The sequence below is a fragment of the Mastigoproctus giganteus genome, chromosome 12, assembly GCF_048544385.1.
Source record: "Mastigoproctus giganteus isolate SK-2022 chromosome 12, ASM4854438v1, whole genome shotgun sequence".
Lineage (NCBI taxonomy): Eukaryota > Metazoa > Arthropoda > Arachnida > Uropygi > Thelyphonidae > Mastigoproctus > Mastigoproctus giganteus.
The window spans coordinates 37,257,542-37,281,094 of NC_143586.1; the positions used below are offsets into that span (position 1 = coordinate 37,257,542).

The following is a 23,553-nucleotide window of genomic DNA, read 5'->3' on the forward strand; positions in this document are numbered from 1 at the left end:
ATATAACTGCAAAAAATTCATTGAGGCTCTTTTTTGAAAGTTCATTGATTTCATTTATCATAGCAGCAATAACTTCTACTTTCCAGAAAATTGCCATCCTTTAATGAGTTTTTCATTATGTTTTTTCAATCATAAAAATCTGATGGTCAAAGGTAGGTCAGGTAAAGATGTTGTAAGGCAGTTATACAGTGTTTAGAAAGGTATTGAGAAATTACTGTTGCATAATAAGCAGAAGCACTGTTATGGAGTAATTTATAATTTTTCCCTGCCTACAGGTCAGGTCTTTTCCCTTTTGATTGCATCAATCAGGTGCTTAACATTCACTAATTCATCAAAAATCCATGTGGAATTTTGAGGAAGAAGTGAACCATCCTACTTTTAGAGCTTTTTCTTCCAATTTGGCAGAAGAAAAAGAAAACATGTTTGTCAAGAAACCTTCACCAGAGGCTGATGAATTCAGCCATAGCAAGAAGAAAGTCAAAAAATGTCTCTACCTTTCTCAGTCCAGAATGACTTAATCCTGTGGTCTCAATCTTGGATCAAAAAAAAAGTTGGCAGCAAAAGTGTTGCACACCTTAAATAATGTTATTAATTGTATGACCTCCTGGAATAAATTTATAACGAATTGCACTATTATAGTCAAAAAATAATTAATTCTAGTATAATTGTACCTTTAGCTTGTGAAGCTGAATTATTTTTATTCCTGGGAAGTTTCCAATCAGAGGATGTATTTTCTAGGGAGCAGATTATAAGGATAACACCAGATATCATCTGTGGCTTATAAAAAATATGAGTGCCAATAAGTTTTCTTTTTTGTTCTCCAAGGCCTTGTGGATTGTCACAAGATGAGGACCTCAAATGGAGAAACTCCAAAAATTTCATTCCTTCATACGGCACGCCCTTCCCCCCTACTTTTTTTTACTATTGAATACACCATGAATTATCAAAGTAACAGAGCTAGCTTATCTGCAAAAAGATCTAAAGCACCCAAACACTTCCTAGTTAATTTCACAAATATGTTCAGGTCTTCTAATCTCAACGATGTCCATTTCCACTTACAGTCTGCCAAACCCCATGTACTTTTTCTGACAGAATCTCAGTTATCAGTTGATTCAACCACTGCTCATCTCAGTTGCCCAAATTATTTGCTGAACGATTCCTTTCGCCTCAAAGGTGCTACTTGTGCATATGTCCATTCCAATATTCCCTGTCAGGTTAGGTTGGTTATTTGGTTTTTTTAGGAGCATTAGCAACTAAGGCCATATTGCTCTGGGGATATGCGGTGGTCATTCCCTGACCTTTCCGTATCCTCCGTATTTGGTGGTCACGGGCTCGAACCCCCGTCTAATCAAGAAGCATGTGCTACGCACTACTGCTCCTGCCCACCTGGCTACGGAGGCGCCTTTCCTGTCAGAGACTTTGTAATTTAGAATCTCCTCTTTTTGATCTTCTCTGGCTTAAAATCTCTCTACCTCATTCTGTCAAATTCATCTGTTGTCTCTACTATTCTCCCAACTCCACTAATTACTTGGAACTCTTTAACTTCCTCTCTTTACAAATTGACTTTCTCCAGTCCAACTTTCCTAACAGTGAAGTAATTTTAATGTTCACAACTCCAGCTGGCTTTTGTTTTCTAGTCATACAGACCCAGCTGGTTGAGATGCTGAGGGTCTGATGCTTACACCTCATGATTTGAGTTGTACACCTCAGATCACAACTTAGTGATAGCCTTAGTGATAGACTGACCATAAGCCTCAGGCTTCCTTGCATCATACAGCTAATAATAATAATAATAATTTACTGACCAGCTGCATAACCAAGAAGATATCAGACCACTTAGAGAGTCAGAACATAATGGCTGAAGAGCTGAAAGGATGCAAGGAGCAATTAACCATAGATGCCGCAGTTATGGAGCAAGCCTACAAGAAGCACCACAACCTATACACGGCCTACATCGATTACCCCAAGGCCTTCGACTCTGTACTTCATTAGCTGGCTAATAGAGACCCTGAGGATCTACAAGGTCAATCCAATAGTGACAAACTTCCTAGGAGTAAAACTGGCAAAATGGAGTACCACCATTAAGGTTGAGAACTTCACAACCAGGCCAATCATAGATGACTTCCATCAACTGGTGAAATACCACTACTTTGCTTATTGGAGGCTTGAAGTGGCGAAACCCATGTTTAGTCTCTAGAGCAAAGTTTCCGGCATCCCCCCCCCCCCTTCTCCCCATACTTCTCTTTCAACCCCATGCACGGCACTAAGTACTATAGGTTTTGATACCTTTCGTGTTTGGGGTTTTCATAAAAAAAAAAAAAAAAAAAAATCCCTATTAGAAGAGGAATCTTTCAGGGAGATGCTCTGAGCCCACTGTGGTTCTGTCTAGCACTCAACCCGCTATCCACCATGCTTAATGGCAGCAAGTATGGATATAACCTCAAAGAAGGAAGAAAGAACCTGTACACCCTCACCCACTTGATGTACATGGATGACATCAAGCTCTACACGGAAACCGAGAAGCAACTACTCCGGATCACCGAAAAATTCAGCAAGGACATCAGGATGGAATTTGGTCTAGACAAATGCAAGGCCCACACACTGCACCAGGGAAAATTAGTTGGCCGAAACTACTAGCTGCTGACTGGTAGAGATCGAAGCTATGACAGAAGGAGAGACCTACAAATACTTAGGGATGATGCAGGCTCAGCAGTTAGAGCACAAGGAAATCAAGAAGTACCTGACCGAAAAATATTATCAGAGACTCAGAAGCCTACTGAAAGCAAAATTAAACGGAGGGAACACAGTTAAAGCCATAAACACCTATGCAGCTCCAGTACTAACACAGACTTTCGGGGTCATAGATTGGACTAACACCGAACTAGAAGAGATCATGTGAAAGACAAGGACAATGATGACCAAGAGCCGCCAACACCACTCGAAGTCAGCAGTGGAGAGACTAACAATAGCTCGGAAAGAGGGTGGAAGGGGCCTGATAGACCTCATAGAGCAACAGAAAACAGCGATAGTGAACCTGAAGGATTACTTCGAGAACAACACAGCACCACTCCACCAGGCCATAAGGAAGATAGATAAGTGGTATACCCCACTCAACCTAAGCGAGAAACCCCCACCCACCCAGACGGCACAAGAAACAAAGTTAGAAAGATGGGCAAAGAAGACACTACAATGACCTCCATCAAGATCATATCGATAACATTGCTTCCAATGCATGGCTCAAAAGCGGGACGCTCTTCCCCAAGACTGAAGCATTCATGCTGGCCATCCAAGACCAGGTAATCAACACCAGAAACTGTAGAAAATACATTGCAAAGGAGCCCGGAATGTCAGATGACACATGTCGACAATGCCACCTGGCCTCAGAAACGATACAACACATCACCGCGGGTTGCAAGGTGATTACACAGACTGACTACACTCATAGACATGACCAGGTAGCCAGAATAATACATCAGAAGCTAGTGAGGAAATACCAGTTGACCAAAGAAAGTGTACCATACTACAAGTATGAACCCCAGGCATTACTAGAGACCCAAACCCAAAACCTGTACTGGGACCGCGCCATAATAACGGATAAGACCATCCCGTACAACAGACCAGACATAACCCTTGTGGAGAAGATGGAAAAGGCTACCTACCTACCTGACTGACATAGCATTGCCCAACACTGGCAATGTCCAGAAAACCATGAGGAAAAAAATCAGGAAATACACGAACCTGAGACATGAAGTCAAGAAGATGTGGCATATGCAAGAAGTATCGACCATCCCGATCATCGTGTCAACCACCGGTATAGTGCCAAAGACCCTACATAGCAGTCTAGCAGAAGTAGGTCTCCCAGAGAACACCTACAAGGAACTCCAGAAAGTTGCAATCCTGAACACCTGTAGGATAGTCAGAGATTTCCTCAACCAACAGTAACACCAGACATTACAACCACCCTATGTACCTTTTTTTTTTTTTGGTTTGGTAGTTGTTGGCGCATCGGCTTCTGTGGCCATAGTGCACCTCCCAAGGTTTTTGCAGTACTTTGATCCAAGCCCGAGGCGGGAATCGAACCCGCGACCTTTGGGTTGCCAGGCAGGCACTTTACCCACCTGGCTAGCCCGGTCGGCCTATGTACCTTGCAGCAGTATCCGTCACAGAGTGGAATCCCCCAATCAGGGAGAAATAATATAAGAGCAATAATAATAATAATAATGATCTCCATCAAGATCACATAGATAAATCTGCTTCCAATGCATGGCTCAAGAGCGGGATACTCTTCCCCGAGACTGAAGGATTCATGCTCGCCATCCAAGACCAGGTAATCAACACCAGGAACTATAGAAAATACATTGCCAAGGAGCTTGGAGTGTTCAATGACACGTTGACGATGCCACCTAGCCTTAGAAGACTAGCTTGGGATAGTTTTTTGGTAGTTGCAAGTGTATGCCTTTTAGGCTTCCCAAGTACTACTAAACTTGGCGTCACCATTGGGTGTTATATTTCATGTGCTTCATGCATAAATAGTATCTAGCAACCTAGCAGAAAGAAGTTGGGGATGACTTCTTATACTTTTATTTTGTAGCCAAACTGCAAAAAAAAAAAAAAAAGAAAAGGAAAAAAAAAAAAAAAAACGCATCATTCAAACACTAAAATATCAAAAAATAAAGAAAGAATTTTTTAAAAAGTTCGCACCCTGACCTAGATAAAAGCATCAGTAGCAAGATGCTGTTTTTAATAAGTTGTCTACATATTCAATAATTAACATGTGAAATTTCATTCCCGTAGGTGATCATACACCAGAGGTGGAGTGGGGGGATCTGAGGTAGGATGCTATGGTTGACAAAGTGGAGTATCGAGCAGTGATCAAGTTCCTGCATTTGCAGGGACTTCCAAGAAAGCTCAGGAAATTGACGAAGAAATGAAAGCTGTGTATGGGCAGAATTGTCCATCCTATGACACCATAAAAAAGTGGAAATGGGAGTTCCAGTGTGATAGTATAAGTGTCTTTGATGAGCTAAGAGAAGGAAGCCATCAACATCCACAGACTGTGAGACAGCTGTAAAGGTTGAGCAGCTGGTGCTGAGTGACAGACATGTGACAATTCATTTCATTGCAAATGCAGTGGGAATTCGTTATGGGTCTTCCCACAGCATTTTACACGACCATCTGCACATGTCTAAGGTCTCAGCATGATGGGTTCCAAGACTGTTGATGCCTTTGCAAAAGCAATGTCGAATGCAATGTTCTCGCTAACTACTGGATTTGTGTAATGCACATGTTGAGACCTTCTTTGATCGGTTGGTGACAAATGATGAATGCTAGGTGTACCAATATGATCCAGAGACTAACGACATGTCAAAGCAGTGGAAGCACACCTCCTCCCCACTTCCCAAAAAGGCAAAGACCACTCAATCTGAGAAGATGATGCTGTCCATGTTTTGGGACAGAAAAGGGGTTATCCTGACAGATTACCTACTTTGTGGTTCCATACTTACCGGAAAATGCTACAGAAATCTTTTGAAAAAGTTACGTGAGGCTTTGAAGGTGAAAAGGTATGGAATGTTAACCAAAGGTGTGTCTGTCTTCTGTCAGACAATGCACCGGCTCACACGGCCGTTGCCACCACCAACTTTGTTGCCCAGTACGGCTTCAAACTACTGCAGCAGCCACCCTTTTCTCCTGACCTAGCACTGTCAGACATCTTCTTGTTTCGAGAAATGAAGAAACCATTGTGTGGAAGCCACTTTGATTCATCCCAGGAAGTCATCAATGAAGTTGAATTGTGGTTTCAGGCAAAAAGTGCAGACTTCTATGATGAACGCATTAAACAACTGATTCATAGTTGGGAGAAATGTGTTGCAACACTATATGGAAGTTTGTTCCAACAATCAACTACAGGTCGACCGTCACTAATCCGCCAGTTGGGACCTGTGGGGTGCAGGATTTAGTGAGTTTGCTGGATCACCGGTGGTTATTTTAGCACATGCAATTTACCCAACAGCTAACCACCTCATTCTACCTTTAACATGCTGACTGCCAAGCTAGTTTAAAAAGAAAATTCCCCAGGGCCAAAAAAATATTTAGCAAATAATTTGATTAGTAATTCTAAAATAAATATTGTAATATCAATGTTGTTTTTTCATTTAAAATATAAAAAAAAAAAAAAAACTTTTTTTACGTTGCATAAAAAAAGTAAGGGTATTTCTTGAGAAGTCGTGTCCGCCACATATGTGTGATGCTATTACGGCATACATATGAAGGTCATTTGTGATTAGTTTATTGCACATGCGGCGAGAGCTGTAATAAAACTAATTGCGATAAAATAAACTCTCAAACGTCGCAATAAGTTTGTTGGTATTGTTAGAGATTTTGCAAAAAAAGTTTGTTAGCGCACTGTATTATCCATCACATTGTGTTGTGTTTTTCCGCAAGTTTGTACAAGTGTTGTAAAAAAAAAAATCTAAAAAGGAATGGTTAAAAGAAAATTACTAAAATAAGAGGAACTGAGAGAAATTGGTGGAATTTACAGTTAAGCAGAGTTAAACTTCTCACAGGACACACCACTGTCGAGTTTTTTCAGAAGTTCATACTTTATCTGTTATGGAACCATGCCTTTATGCATTGGAACCATGGCTGGGGCTAAATGTTTTTTTTTTTTTTTTTTGTTAGTTGTTGGTGCATCAGCTTCTGTGGCCATAATGCACCTCCAAGGCTTATGCGCTACTCTGATCCAAGCCCGAGGCGAGATACAAACCCACGACCTTTGGGTTGCCAGGCATGCACTTTACCCACCTGGCTACCCCGGTCGGCAGGGCTAAATGTGAGCAGGTTATAATAATAAATGCAGAAAAACAAGTGGGAATGGCTTTCCAGTGTTTACAAGTATGCACTCACAGCTGATGCTGCAACCAACGCCACCAAAATAGTAGCAGCAAGTTGGTGCTCCGACCCGGGAAATTTGAAATTACATTCGTGGAAATTATGTCCGAATTAGCGGTGGAACCGGAATTCCAGTGATCGGATTAGTGATGGTAGACCTGTACTCTACATGGAGAGTACATAGAAAAGGATTAAAGTTCCTGTGAAGTTTCACCTTTCTAGGGCTATTATTTCTAAGTAAGGGTATGAACTTTTTGATACTCCCTTGTACACTTAGGTAATATATGTCTAAATGTTGCAAGGGCATAAAAGCTTCAATTACTGTACTGCCAAAATACAAATACATACTAGAAAAACCAATGACCTTTGGATTCAATACACAAAATACATCTAAAAAACAGTTTAATGTAAACATCAACTTTTTTTTTATGTTACATAGTGTTATTGATCACTGAGGTCAACATTGATGAAATTGGAGCAGGTTACTCAAAGCAATGGCATAAAATTAAACAATATAGAATTGGAGGAAATATATTACAATGACATTGTAATATCTTATCTCTAATTCTGTATTGTTTCATTTGCAAGGATATTCATCTAATACAAAGAAAAAGTCATGCTAAAATTCAAGTAAATTATTATATGCATCCAGTTATATGAATATTTTGTATATATAACTAGCAGGATTTCTTTGAAGGTTTTAATTTTGTTAGCTCATAAATATATACACACACACATACATATATATGCATACATATATTACTTATTTTACTGATAAACTGATTTCTATTATCCAAATGTTAATGCAGGGAAAAAATAATTTAATAACAATCATCCCCAATAATCATTATCAAATAAATAAGCACTTTTTTTCCCCTTTTTTTACTGAGCAGTAGCTCCTCTGAAGCATGTTAGTTTTCTCTGCCAATACATGTTATTAACAATGAAAGAGGCATGACTAAAGATTTAAAACAGACTAAAGTTGTATTCCAATGTATGTAATTTTTTATTGTACAAACAATTTCATTTAATATAATAATAATGTTAATCCATTAATGTGTATGACCAAAATATTATAAATTTTAACAAACAGCCTGTGGATGCGTGCTGAATAATGCTCTACCATACCTGTAAAAGTAAATTTATTGCAAATCTTTATTATGATAAACAAAAATACCAATCCAAGCTATATCCCCAAAAATTAAGAAGCAAAAATGTTCTAGATTCAGAATAAAAATATTAGATTCTGTAAATGAAAAAGCATTTAAAATTAAAACTTCAATGTATATAAGAAACAAAAATAAAATCAATGATAAATAACAAGATATGAATATATCTTGATATTTATCAAGGTACAAAAATAAGATATAAAACAGGTATAAAAATAATATATTTAAAATATCTAAAATTCTATTCTTCAATCTACATACTCAAAAATTAAGGAGCAAAAACGTTCTAGATTCAGAATAAAAATATTGGATTCTTTAAAGGCACTAGAATTTAAAATTAAAATTTTGTGTTCCAAAACAGTTATTTTAAGTATTCTTAATATAAAATATTTGTTTATACCTCACTGTAGTGACTAGAAGCCAGTTGTAATAAATCACCCATCACAGCTTTATGGACGGAAGTAAAAATTGTTTTATTCTTCTCCAGTAAACGCATCTAAAAGAAAAAAAAAAAAAAAAAAAAAAAAATGCTAAAATAACAATTTAATTTTTTTATATATAAAAAAAAATCACCTTCAGTATTATAATTTCATGGAATCTGTAATCAAGATGGTCCATTTTTATGTTTAAAAGATTTAGTAAAAAAAGCACTTTTTCACTTCCAGTATTCTACTTCATCTTTTAGTGACTGCTTTAACATATTTTAAATGAGAAGTGTATCATATCTGAATAGGCCAAAATTATATTTTTACTAAAACATATATTCCAAAAATTACTAAAATATAACTGAATTAAAGTTAAATAATGAATCATTAAAAAAAATATATCAACATCAAAATACGTGAAATCTTTTTCATGTTCTGTGACCAAGATTTAAGGAATATTTTAAGTTTGTATAGAAAAATATGCCTCACATTTAATTGATTATGCATACAATGGTAGCTGTGAAACTGTTAAAATATAATATACACACAAACACTTATCACAAACCTGTCTAAAGAACCAGAGGCAATTTTGGCAACTGGGACAATAGAAAATTTCCCAGTGAACCCCAAGCATTAAGTCCTACTGAATAATTACTTATGAAAATTCTAAACTTTATCTTGCACTATTCTTAAATTTGTAAAAAAAAAAAAAAAAAGCTGCTTAAAAGATAAAAAAATATATTTCAGTTATTCTTGTTCTGGTTATTATTGCTACAGTCAATGTTTTGGTCATACACTGATTTATCGTGTATTATGAGCAAGTGTACATTTGTTCACAAACTGATTTGTTGTTTTGAAGTCTGAAAATCCTGAAGCTGTTATATTATCTTATAAAAAAAAACCTCTAATAACGAAATTAAAAAGAAAGAGATGCAATCTGCTGAATTTTCATCCTCTTCCGTGAATAAATCACTTCTGTCATCTCTGAAGGTGTCAAATCTTATATATACACTTGTGTTCAAAGAAAGTGCATCACCCCCTTAAAATTGTAATTGTCATCCGAATAATGTAAGTATATGGCAATATTTCTTACAGGTTGCATCAAAGAAGATGGACACATGTAGGTGATGACGTAATATTGCATCATCTGTTACTTTCAGCCATATAAGGACGCTCTGCAAGAGTTGCAGTCATTGCTTGTTTGTGTTAGCATGGCGAGTTACATGCAGTTGATGCCATGAAGAAAGAGTGCTATTGTTCTTTCCATCATATTGCTCATATAGCGATCAATCAGTTGACAGTGAGTAGATTTCTTTCCAAACTCAAGAATACTGGTTCTACTGATAGCAAAAAAGGAACTTCTCTCGCATGAGAAGAAATTCAACCTGCATGGCTCTGATGGGAGACAAATGATTTGCCCTAGATGTTGTGAAGAATACCATCCAGGCTGTATGGAGTCTACAGTGAAATTCTCTACCAGCAAAATGATATGGGGATGCATTTCGTATCCCGGGTGGAATAGGTCACCTGCAATTTATAAAAGGTTCCATAAATGCCAATGGATACCTGGCTATATTGGAAGGCAAATTGCTGCCAACCATTAGAGACCATTTCAACCTGCCAAGTAACTGTATCTTTCAGGACGACTCTGCTCCTTGTCATTGGGTGAAAAGTGTAAGTCGGCACTTTTGTAGTACTTTAGCTTCATTTCTGCATTAAAGGTTTGACAGAATTTGAGGTTGGAAGAATGGTCCATTACAACTCTTAGCTGGCCAGGAAACAGCTCAGACCTGAATCCTATAGAAAACTGTTGGCACAGTGTGGAATTTGCAGTTGCCAGAAAGAAACCAAAGACCCTTCTTGAACTTCAGGAAGCCATAATTAGTGTTTGGAACCACAAACTATCAGTTGATTATCTTCAGAAATTGATCTTGTCAATGCCTCGATGGTGTGCTGCTGTCATCGGGGCCAGAGGCTGTTCAACTAAATATTAGCTTGCACCTGGTGACCTTTTTATTTTGTTTTCCATTTAAAATGATAAACTGAAGCAAATTGAAGGCTTCTGATAACATTTCAGCCATAATTGTCATGTTTACCAAAATTGTTCTATAAAGGTTACAACAAATGCTCATTTCGGAATATTTTGACAGCACCTGTCAAATATTACTTAGCTTTGCCTCAACTATTAATAAATATCTTTTGTTTATATTTCTATTTGTGATGCTAGTCATTAGTGTAACATACCATTGCAAGAAAGGGTTAGAAATGTGAAATTCCTAGGTGATGCACTTTCTTTGAACATCAGTGTATGATGTATTTTGGATTACTGGTAAAGGAAATATTTATATATTTTATATATATAATTTTTTATATATTTTTAAAATATTGCATTTCTGTATTTTCCAAACCCAGTGGAAAATACCCCCCCCACCCCATTTTCATTACTTTTAAGTATTTACCACTCATAACCTTCCTGATCAAGAGGATTGCTTGCTGGTCTTTAAGCCCTATGATTGATAAGGGATAACTGTAGTTAAAAAAAAAAAAAAAAAAAGTTGAGAGCACCTCCAAACTATTTCTGGGCCCCCTCGGAACCATCATTACACCTCTGTACAAAGCTTCTTTAAACACAACATACTTTATGCTGTTATGTTTTTATATAAGATATGCATATTCAGATGCTGTTGTTTGACCCATATCAACAATGCCACATACAGCAGTCTACGAGCAAAGCAGTTTTTCACTAACAACCACTATATCTAACTATCAGGTCGAACCTTTTCAACTTGTTGATGGTGACTATACAGGCTAACAGCACTGGAAACTATACATCATAGTATAAACAGGAAATCCACATCACCGCTAGTGTAAAAACGAATGAGGTATAGACACAACAGGGGCAACTTTATACCCTGTGAGCACCTCCCAGGTAAGAATCCTGCAGCGCATGACCCTATGCACAATTAAATGTGCACACAGAGTCAAGAAGTAATGTTCACATTCCATAAAAACATTATAGCAGCACAAATTTTTTGGACTAAAACTGTGTAGTTGAAACTCAGGCAGTATCAGTGTATAAGGTAATGAGGCCAATAGAGTAATACAAACTCTGTGATAACATCGGTGAAATGGGTGGTTTTATATATATATATTTTTAATCTCATAGTTACCATAAAACAATTGGAAAGACCAACAGAAGAGAAGTTTGCAGACTCAGACAGTGAACAACTCCTTATTGGAGGGGATGGACAGGTGATGTGGGATTTTTTTTACATTGTATGAGGCAATGGTTGGGCTGCATACAAGTCTGGAGGCATCATTGTAGGAAGGATGTGATCTGTTGGAAGTGGTGCAGAGAAAGGCAACGATTGGTGAAGGGAATGAAAGGACGATCTTACCAAGAAAGTCTTCAGTTCTGAAAACTGTAGCATCTGCAAGGTAATCTCATTAAGGTGTTTTGGAGATTACCTTGCAGATGCTTTTGAAGATTACCTTGAAGAGGAGCTTGGAGATTACCTTGCAGGTGTTTTGGAGATTACCTTGAAGGGGAGCAATGCCATCAATGCTGATGGCATTGTTCCTCTTGCTCAGACTACACGAGGGGATAGGATGATAGCCTTATAGCCTTATAAAATGCACTGTTTGCTTGATGTTTGCAGAGCAATCGGGTATGGGACATGATACTGCCAAGGGGGATGTCTTTGTGTGTGCGCGATGCAAGGAGTGTATCGATATCAGGCAACAACTCGGCGTTCTTGTGGGCCTATATGAGAGCTTGAAGGACAGGGTGGATGCCCTCGAAGAAACTAAATTGAGGGGCTCATCAAGCTCTCAGCTGACCACATCAACGCCAGAGCTTGCACTTGGGCATCGCGTGACACAGAGACAACCCCCAAGGCAGAATGCGCTGGTCCCGAAGGAACTAGTAGTTGTTGGTGACTCTATTGTCAGGGAAACGGGGAACATGCTTTGTAAAAAAGATAGGTGGAACAGGACCAGGGTATGTCTGCCAGGGGCAAAGGTTGATGACATTGTAGAGCGAATATCATCTTTTAAGGGCACAAAAGGTGATACAGTTGTACACGTTGGCACTAATAATATTAAGAGTAGGAGACCGGCAGAATTACTTAACAAGTACAGGTCACTGTTGAACAAAAGCCGAGAATTAGGGTTGAATTTGAAAGTGTCTGCAATTCTGCCCAGACACGATAGGAGGGAGTATATGATGAGAGCCTTGTCGATCAATTCGGCCCTGGAAAGATTGTGCAAGGCTCAAGGGGTAGAATTTTTTTCAGCCTGGACTGTACTTGTTAACAGGAGAGATTGCTTCTACAGGGATGGGATACACTTAAATAGAAAGGGTGCAAGAATATTTGCTGATGCTATCGAGGCAGTGTTAGGTGGGTCGGAAAACTGCTAGCTTGGGGGGAGACAAAGACCAATAGATTGACAGTAGCCACTGGCAGAGGTGAAAGAGATTCTTGCACTGCTTCTATTAGAATGAGCAGAAGCCTGAAAAACAAGATGCATGGTATTTCAGAGACTGCTGGGAGCCATTGCGGTACAAGTAAACACATGGGTTGTGTTAGGGTAGCTAAGAATAGAAACAGGTGCAGGTATACTTGCGTGTACACCAATGCTAGGAGTTTAGTAAATAAATTTGATGAATTTGAGGTATTGCTCAAAACATCAAAGGCAGATATTGTTGGGATATCAGAGACGTGGTGTCACACAGATATAAGTGATGCAGAACTGCAATTTGGGGAGTACAACGTCTACAGAAAGGATAGACAGGATAGGAAGGGGGGAGGGGTTATGCTATTAGTTAAGAAACACATAAAAACCAAGGAAGCGAAGCCAGTCGACATCGCTGGACAGTGCAGTGTTGAGTCAGTTTGGTGTGACATAAGCATTGGGAGATCAAAATTGAGAGTAGGAGTGTGCTATAGGCCTAATGACTCTGATGAGTATAATAAGGAACTGTACAGGGAAATAGAGTGGGCCAGTAAATCAGAGAGTCTTATAATGGGAGATTTTAATTTCCCAGATATTGACTGGAATTTGGGGGCTGGTTACTCACACACTAGCAGGGCTTTTGTGGATTTATTGGATGATTGTTTTCTACATCAGCATGTTCGGGAGGCAACTAGAGGGAGTAATACTCTTGATTTGATTATCAGCAGTGATTCTTCATGCATTAAGAATCTGCAGATAAATGAACCACTAGGTGGCAGTGATCACAGTGTGCTGAAGTGGGATTTACTGAAAGAGGTAACTACCATTAGGGGTAAAGGGAAGGGTTATTGCTTCCGTAAAGGCGACTACGATGGACTGAGACAGTATTTAAATTCTATACAGTGGGACCAACTGATGATGTTACCAACAGCAAATTCAAAATGGGAAGCATTCAAAGAACTTATCTTGGAAGCTACTAGGCTTTACATACCAACTAAGAAATATTGTTCAAGGTTTAGGCCAAAATGGATGTCAGATGAACTAATGAGGCATATGGCAGAGAAGAAAAATGCATGGGATACATTTAAATTAACACATGACACAGAAGCCTATGATAGATACAAGTTGATATGCAACCAAGTTACAAAGGAGGTTAGGCAGGCGAAGGCAGATTACGAGAAACCCTTGGCAAGGGATGCAAAGAAAAACAGCAAAGAGTTCTTTACTTATGTAAACTCTAGAAGGAAGGGGATGAATCAGATTGGTCCACTTGATATTGATGGGTCAACTGTTGATGATCCTGCTCAGGTAGCTAACAAACTAAATGAATATTTTGCATCGACATTCACACATGAGGAGTTATTCAGCGAGGGGAATGCCAGAGGTGTATTCAACTCTAGCAGTAAGCTACAGAATCTTGAAATAACTGCGAGTAAAGTGGAGGAGAAACTGTTGAAGATAAACACAAGAAAGGCACCCGGGGTGGATGGGATCTATCCAGTTATATTAAAGGAGGCAGCAAAGGAAGTAAGCAAACCCTTAGCCATAATTATGAGAGCTTCCTTGGACTCAGGGGAGGTACCCATAGACTGGAAATGTGACCCCAATTCACAAAGGAGGATCAAAGGCTGACACAAGTAATTATAGACCTGTGAGCTTAACTTCTGTTCCAGGAAAATTAATGGAGGCACTGGTTAAAGAAGCACTGCAGGATCATTTAGACAAGACTTCAGTTATAGCTCAGACACAGCATGGTTTTGTTAAGGGGAAGTCTTGCCTGGCCAACTTGATTGGATACTATGATGCAGTCACAAAAGAACTGGATGCAGGGAATAACTTTGATATTATATACTTGGATCTTAGAAAGGCTTTTGATACTGTTGCACATGGAAGACTGCTACACAAATTGGAGCAGTGTGACATTGGAGGAAAATTGCTGCTATGGATAAGGGGGTGGTTGAGGGGGAGAAGACAGAGAGTGGTAATCAATGGACACTGCTCATCGTGGACTAACGTTTTTAGTGGAGTCCCTCAGGGCTCAGTGTTGGGTCCATTATTGTTTTCTGTATTTATAAATGATATTGATGATGGTTTATCAAGCTTAATGTCCAAGTTTGCAGATGATACAAAGGTTGGCAGGGTTGTCAAGGACACTACTGACACTATGCTGCTGCAACAGGATCTGGAAAGGTTGAGCAGATGGGCTGAGAGGTGGCAAATGAAGTTTAACATTGACAAATGTAAAGTACTACACATGGGAAACAGCAACCCCAGAGCAACGTATCAACTCTGTGGTACTACGCTGACAGTGGTAGAGAATGAAAGGGACTTGGGGGTGGTTGTGCAGGCAGATATGAAGTTCTCTGAGCAGTGCAGACGGGCTGCAAGAGTAGCTCATGGAGTATTGTCAATGGTATACAGGAATTTTTCCAGCAGGGATAAGGAGGTGATTATTCCATTGTATAAGGCAATGGTCAGGCCACACCTAGAGTACTGTGTACAGGTCTGGAGGCCTCATTTCAAGAAGGATGTAGAGCTGCTGGAACGAGTACAGAGAAGGGCAACAAGATTAGTGAATGGAACAAAGGGGTGCTCTTACGAAGAAAGGCTTAAGTTTTGCAAATTACAGTGTCTGGAGACTAGGCACCAGCGAGGTGATCTGATAGAGGTGTATAAAGTCTTGAATGGTTTAAGCATGCTCAATGCTGATGGGATTCTTCCTCTAGCTCAGAAAAATCACCTGAGAGGGCATAAATTCAAATTGAGGAAAGACAGATGTAGGATAGACGTGCGGAAATTTGCCTTTAGCCAGCGGGTGGTTGGTTGGTGGAACAGACTGCCATCCCTTGTGGTGGAGGTTGATAGGCTAAATAAGTTTAAGGCTCAGCTGGACAGGTATTTTGAACGAACAGAGGGGTGAAGTGGAAGTGGGTTTTTTTTTTTTTTTTTTTTTTGGCTGATGCTGCATAAGCTTGCTTTCTTGCATCAAATGCCTCTACTAATGCTAATGATTGCAGGATAGATGTGTGGAGGTTTGCCTTCAGCCAGACAGTGGTTTGTTCTTGGTACAACCTTCCATATGTCATTCTGTAAATCTTTAGAAACTGAGTTTTTTTTTTTTTTTTTAATGAAAACCCCAAACATGAGAGGTATTAGAACCTATAGTATTTAGTACCGTGCATGGGTTAGAGGTTGAGAAGACAAAAGAAGATATTTGTTGGCATTAGACTTGAACTTCTGTAGATTAATTTTCAGGAACTACGTATGAAGGAAGGTTGTTCCAGAAAATGGCAGCTGAATAAATAAATGAGGAAGATGAAAAGTTGGTTCTGTGAGTTTAAAGTTGGACAGTAAATGGATGTTGGCTGGTGGCGGCATGTGTTCGGACTGTTTTGAAAGAGAGAGGAAATAATAGAAGCCAATTCAGAAGAACAGTGCCATGGAAATATCTGTAGAAAGCATGCAGCAGAAACAGTACATCCATGAGACAGAGACTCTATTAGAGATGAGTCAATAATTAACCTAATACCCTCTTCTGAATGAAATCTAGAAGCCTGAGAGAGGTTTTGGGGGAACTGCCCCAGATGCGGAAACAATATTCCATGGTAGGGCGTATCTGCAATTTGTACAGAGTGAACAGCTGATCGGAAGAAAAGTAACACCGAGAGTGAAAGAGAAAACCAAATTTTTTAGATGCAGAGGAAGCAATATTTGTAATGTGCTTGTGCCAAGAGAGATTAGAAGTCAGGATAATCCCCAAAAGAGATATATCATCTTGCCTAGAAACTGGAGTGTTACCAAAGATAAGCATAGGAGCAGAAGAATCCTTTTTGCGAGATATAAGACAGGACTGAGTTTCAGAAGAATTAAAATCAACTAAGTTGTCTTTGCCCCACTGGAGAATTACCTGGGGATTGGCATTTAAGGAATTGGTAGTGGATATTTGAGAAGTTGAAGCTGATTGAGCAGGGCAAGGTTTCTCAAACTGGAAAGTGGAATGAAATGTGCTATCATCAGCAAAACTATGGATAGGATTTTTGGTCAATAGAAGAAGGTCATTAATGTACAAGAGGAAAATAATGGAGGAAAGAACTGAACCTTGGGGACACCAGCATTAATGGAGAAGTTAGAAGACAGAGAGCCATCTACCATCACCCTCAGTGAGCGATCAGAGAGAAAACTGGATAACCAATTACAAAAAATAGTGGGCAAACCATAAGATGGAAGCTTGTTTAGAAGATCTTTATGCCAAACAGAATGGAAAGCTTTTGAGATGCCAAGAGCTACTGCTTGTGTTTCACTGAACTTTTCCACTGAATTTGTCCAAAAATTGGTAACATAAGCCAGAATATCACCAGTGGATCAACACTGATAGAATCCATACTGGCGATTGTCAATCACACGGAAGGCTTCTAGGTAGTTTAATAGTTGGCAGTGGGGATAATTGAATGAGCGTGATCTGTCCCCCTTTTTAGGAACTGCCCGGATATGAGTAAATTTCCAAGCAGAAGAAAAAACACCTTTGGAAAAAGAAAGTGAAAAAAGGCAGCAAAGAACAGGAGTAAGTTCAGAAGCAAGAACAAGTGGAGAAATCAGGACCTGAAGCTTTCTCAGTATCAAGATTCATCAAAATCCTTCTGACGGAAGACACAGGAGGCATTGAATGGAACGTGCTGGGAATGGTGGGAAGTGTTTTACGAAGATCATCAATACATGAATTGGAATCAAAATGGGATACTAGCAGGTCAGCTTTATCCTTGGCTGAAGTGACAATAGAAACATCTGGTTTTGACAGAGGTGGGAGCAGAGATAGTGGCTTTGGCAATAGTTCTGGCAAGAGACCAGAATGCTCTAATATCATTAGGACAAGAAGCAAGTTTTCTACTCTTAGCCTGTTCAAAATCTAGTTTGGAGTGATTAATAACTGCTTTACAATTGTTGCTAGCTTTGGTGTATGCAGAAAATGAAACTGAAGAACTGGACATATGCTAATTACGATATGCAACATTCTTCTCTTGAACAGCCTTAGCACATTTATTGGAACACCAAGGTTTAGATAAAGGATGAGATTTTAAAGTGGAGTGTGGAATAAAGGATTCCATTCCTGCAAGAATAATTTCACTGCACAATCTGCACAAACATTGACGTCAAAGTTTTGAAACAGTAATCTGACCAAGGAAAAGAAATCTTGCAGATCATCCCATTTTGCATTCTTGTAATGCCAAACAAGACGAGGTTGGGAATACTCATGCGATATAGGCTCCATTGCAGAAGCGACAATCACCAAGTTATGACCTGATGTGCCTAAAGGATCATCAACCATGTACTTAGAAGGGCTGTTTCTGAGAAAAAGATCAAGCGTGTTGGCTGTACAGTTAGGATTGTCCAGTATTCTGGTAGGTAAATGAACAATCTGTGAGAGGTCATTAGTAATTGCAAAAGCCTTAGCATCTCAACCTGCTGGGTCTGTGTGACTAGAAAACGGAAGCCAGCTAGAGTTGTGAACATTAAAATCACCAAGGAAAATTACGTGACTGTTAGGAAAGTTGGACTGGAGAAAGTCAAGTTGCAAAGAGAGGATGTCAAAGAGTTCCAAGTGATTAGTGGAGTGGGGTGAACAGAAGAGATAACAGACGAATTTGACAGAATGAGATAGAAAGATGAGGTATGAAGGTTGACCTGTTCTTTCAGAAGCCACACAGTGTACTGGAAAAGATGCTACATTTGCTTCAGATACCATATAAGATTGGCATTAACCATCCTTTCCAAGATCTTGCACCAGCAGCTGGTCAGAGATATGGGACAGTGGTTGTGTAGGATATGTTGATCCTTTCCAGATTTGGGGGAAGGCAAGTTTTATTGCCCTATGTTGGAGCCCAGAACCTGCTCTTCCAGACAGATTCTCGTTGTAGAGACAGAGCAAGATTCTGATGAAAGATGTTTATTCATCTCATAAATAATGGCATCTGGCCCAATGCCACTTGCCTGGAAGAGTGATGTTTTAAGTTTCTGATATGGGAATTTTAGGTTGTAAGCCTCATAGCTGTTAGAAGACAGCTTTAAAGGTTTCTTTTTGAAATTTGTTTCACAGCCAGAAACTCTGGGGAGTATGTTCTTTTAGCTCATACACAGTTCAGCAAATGTTATGCCTAGAGTGTTGGAAATTTCAGTGGTGTACACAATTGCATATCCATTATGTTCTATGATTGATAAAAGATGTAAGTATACTTACCTTTCATTTTACAAACTTTGTCCCAGACAACTTTGGGACTGGCCGATCAGGCCAGTCCCAAAGTTAATGTGTTTTAGCATTGTTTAAAGGCTGTGAAGTTATCTGTTGTTGTTGTTATTTGGTTTTTAGGAGCATTAGCAACTAAGGCCATATTGCTCTGGGATATGCGGTGGTCATTCTCTGATCTTTCCGCATCCTCCGTATTTGGTGGCTCATGGGCTCGAACCCCGGTCTAATCAAGAAGCATATGCTACGCACTGCTGCTCCTGCCCACCTGGCTATGGAGGCGCCTTATCTGTGGCAGGATATCACCAGATTCTCCTCCACACTTCATGTTGTGCCATTCTTGCTGTCTTCTGCATCCCATCACGATTTTTGAAAATTTTTTGAAAATCGTGGAAACCAAATATATATTTTAAAAATTGCAGTTCCCACTACTTCAGTAATTTTCTGTGATGTACTGTACTGTATCAATGACTGGCATTTGGCTGACTGTGGTGGTATTAAATGTTTCCAGGTGTTTGAAGGCATACTCAGCCTGATATCCTTAATGGTTGACATGAACTCTCACTGCAGAGTGTGGACATCATTGGTAAGTGTTCATTACCGTAAAGGTTTTTTCCAACTTTCCATATACATGTGGGAAAGAGCAGATAGAGACCAAAGTGAAACCTGTTTTATGAAGCTTGTTTGTTATTTGTTTGTTATTTGGTTTTTAGGAGCATTAGCAACTAAGGCCATATTGCTCCGGGAATATGCGGTGGTCATTCCCTGACCTTTCCGCATCCTCTGTATTTGGTGGTGACGGGCTCGAACCCCGGTCTAATCAAGAAGCGTGTGCTAAGCACTACTGCTCCTTCCCACCTGGCTACGGAGGCGCCTCTTTTATGAAGCATGCACTTAATTTAATTTAAGTTGGCATGTGCAAGGTGATTGACAGGTGCTTAAGGCTTTGAATGGCTTGAGCAAACTCAGTGCTGATGAGATTCTTCCTCTTGTTCAGACTATGCACATGAGGAGAAATAAATCCAAACTGACGAGGAATTGTTGCAGAACAGATGTACAGAAGTTTGCCTTCAGCCAACAGGTGGTTGATTACTGGAAAAAAGCTTCCATCTGTTGTTGTGGAAGTGGATAGCTGAATAAATTAAAAGCAGAACTAGACAAACTATTGGAGAGGATGGAATGAGAATTTTTTTGCTAATGGTGTATAAGCTTGCTTCCTTGCATGATTTGCCACTACTAATACTAATATGCAATAGATATGGAGAGGTGGAAGGCAGATAGGCAAGGCTGAACATGTTAACTGCCCCAACATTACTGCCATCTATGAATACATGCAAACATTATTATTTTCATGTAATACAACTGATCATTGTCATATCTACTTCCCTAAATTGTAGTAAGGTATAAGTATTATGGGTAAAATACTTGTATATGCTTGTTTTCTTGATTTCATTTGTCACAACTAATACTAGGTGGTGAGAAATTCTATAGGTGAACGAAAGTTATTCATCAGCTGCCCTCTTTTCTATCATTCCATATACCTTTCACCCACATAATTTGTAGTACCGTTCCTTAGACCCAGAGTATGTTGATGAGAAGGAATGGAATTGTATCATGAATGTGCTGCAGAATCGCTAATGAATGACCCAGACTACCTATTGAATTTTTTTTTTATACTATAATACTAATTTATTTAATGGAGATTCCTGAAGATCTTTTAAGCCACTATTTAATAACATAATACCAGTCACACACAGTTATAAATATAGTTAGTACAGATGTAAAAAATTTCAAAATTTTAAATCTCTTCCATTCAACTTTGTCAGTAAGTTACACTTTTATTAAATGGTTCAAGTAAATTATAAAAAGAAGTGGCGATAAGGTGCAAGCCTGCCTCGCAACAAGTTTAACCTTAAAATATTTTCCAATTCTCCTTTCAATGCTCACTCAGAATTTTTTTGAAACCTTATTCCCTTTATAAGATTATTCTTGGTGATATATTTTTCTTAAACTAGAATTTGGTATAAATATGTACTCTGTCATATGTTTTTTAAAAATCAGTAAATCTCAAATACAGGTTTATGTTATGTTCCTTGGGGTTTTCACAGACATTCTCTCAGATATGCCAGACAAGCTGTACTTGCTACCTAGGAGTCTAAAACACTGATGGAACTGATATTCGGGTGACACTCAAATCAAGTGGACCCAATTTTGGCGAAGTCCAAATGGTCTGTGACAGCCAAATTCTCTGCTTGCACCTTCACGATGGTGGGACTGTTAGTAATCCCGAGTATAACCTCCATGCACAAGTACATGATGGGTGATCACCCAGGTGTGAACCAACGTAAGCAGGGGTCGAGGTGTGCCGCCCACACATGGAGGAACGCCACCCCTCTATGTTACCAGGCAGTACTAGGTGGCAGATGACTCATCTACCGGTGCAATACCACCACTTTGCTTATTGGAGGCTTGAAGTGGTGGAACCCATGTTTAGTCTCTAGAGCTAAGTTCCGGTCAACCCTTCCCTATCTCTTCCATCATGCAGTATGATTGATGACTTTTGAGGTTATGATGAACATCGTGGCGAGATCCATTATTCCTTACATTTCGAGGGTACAGCTTTCAAACGGTGTTCGCAGGCGGGCCGCTAGTTAGTACACCAGACTGAACCTATTGGTAAACTCTCTAGGAGGCTTCCGGATCAGCTAGTGTATAATTTTGCTACCTCTACTCTGCCAGATAGTGACTGGAGGGAGTCCGAGTAGTGTGTATGCGGGGAGCATTGTCGAGGCCACATTATGTCAAGGATCTGGGTATATTCTTACTATATGCAAGCCATATCCAAAAATTTCATTATTTCATACAGCATGTCCCACCCACTTTTTCTTACTATTGAATACACCATGAATTGTCAAACTAATAGAGCAAGCTTATCTGCGAAAAGACCTAAACCACCCAAGCACTTCCTAATTCATTTCACAAATATACGTGGTCGGAATTCTAATCTCAACGATGTCCATTTCCACTTGCAGTCTGCCAAACTCCACGAACTTTTTTTGACAAAATCTCAGTTATCGGTTGATTCAACTACTGCTCATCTCAGATGCTCAAATTATTCGCTGTATGATTCCTTTCGCAAGGTGGTACTTGAGCATATGTCCGTTCTGATATTCCCGGTCAGAGACTTGGCAATTTGGAATCTCCTCTCTTTGATCTTCTCTGGCTTAAAATCTCTCTACCTCATTGTGTCAAATTCATCTGTTGTCTCCCAATTCCACTAATCACTTGGAGCTCTTTGACTTCCTCTCTTTGCAACTTAACTTTCTCCAGTCCAACTTTCCTAACAGTGAGGTAATTTTCCTTGGTGATTTTAATATTCACAACTCTAGCTGGCTTCCGTTTTCTAGTCACATCGACCCAGCTGGTCGAGATACTGAGGCTTTTGCAATTACTAATGACCTTGCACAGATTGTTCATTTACCTACAAGAATACCGGACAATCCTAATCATACAGCCGATATACTTGATCTTTTTCTCACAAACAACCCTTCTAAGTACACAGTCGAAGTGAGAGGTCCTTTAGGCACTTCAGATCACAACTTGGTGATTGTCTCTTCTCCAATGGAACCTTTATCTCATGGCTATTCCCAACTTCGTGTTGTTTGGCATTACAAGAATGCAAAATGGGATGACCTGCGAGACTTCTTTTCTTCTTTTCCATGGTTGGATTACTGTTTCAAAACTTCTGATGTCAACGTTTGCTCAGATCGTGTCAGCGAAATTATTCTTGCAGGAATGGAATCCCTTTTCCCACACTCCACTTTAAAATCTCGTCCTTTATCTAAACCTTGGTTTTATGGCCCCTTACGTTCGTAATCTGAACAAGTGGAAGGATCCCATCAGAATTCAGCATGCTCAACCCATTCAAGGCCTTCTACACCTCAATCAGATCACCGCGCAGGTGCCTAGTCTCCAGTCACTGCAATTTGCAGAACTTAAGCCTCTCTTGGTAAGAGGATCCCTTCATTCCCCTCACCAATCTTGTTGGCCTTCTCTGTACATGCTCAAGTAAATCTACATCCTTCCTAAAATGAGGCCTCCAGACCTGTGCACAGTACTCAAGGTGTGGCCTGACCATTGCCTTATACAGAGGGACAATCACCTCCTTTTCCCTGCTAGCAAAATTCCTATATATCATTGACAAAACCCCATGATCTGCCCTGGCAGCCTGTCTGCATTGCTCAGAAAACTTCATATCTGACTGCAGAATTACTCCCAGGTCTTTTTCATTTTCTACCACCTTAAGTGTAGTACCACACAGTTGGTACTTTTCTCTTGGGTTACTTCTACCCATATGCAGTACTTTGTATTTGTCAAG

General features: G+C 39.4%; 1 protein-coding gene across 1 annotated transcript in view; it reads right to left on the reverse strand.

Annotated features, from left to right (window-relative positions):
- The window catches only part of LOC150076901 (proteasome activator complex subunit 4-like), a 514,513-nt gene that overhangs the window by 221,167 nt on the left and 269,793 nt on the right, over positions 1-23,553 (reverse strand). Inside the window, exon 26 of the mRNA XM_090386346.1 lies at positions 8,458-8,553. Within this exon, the coding sequence (XP_090242472.1) occupies positions 8,458-8,553 (96 nt within the window). The remainder of the gene's footprint in view (positions 1-8,457; positions 8,554-23,553) is intronic.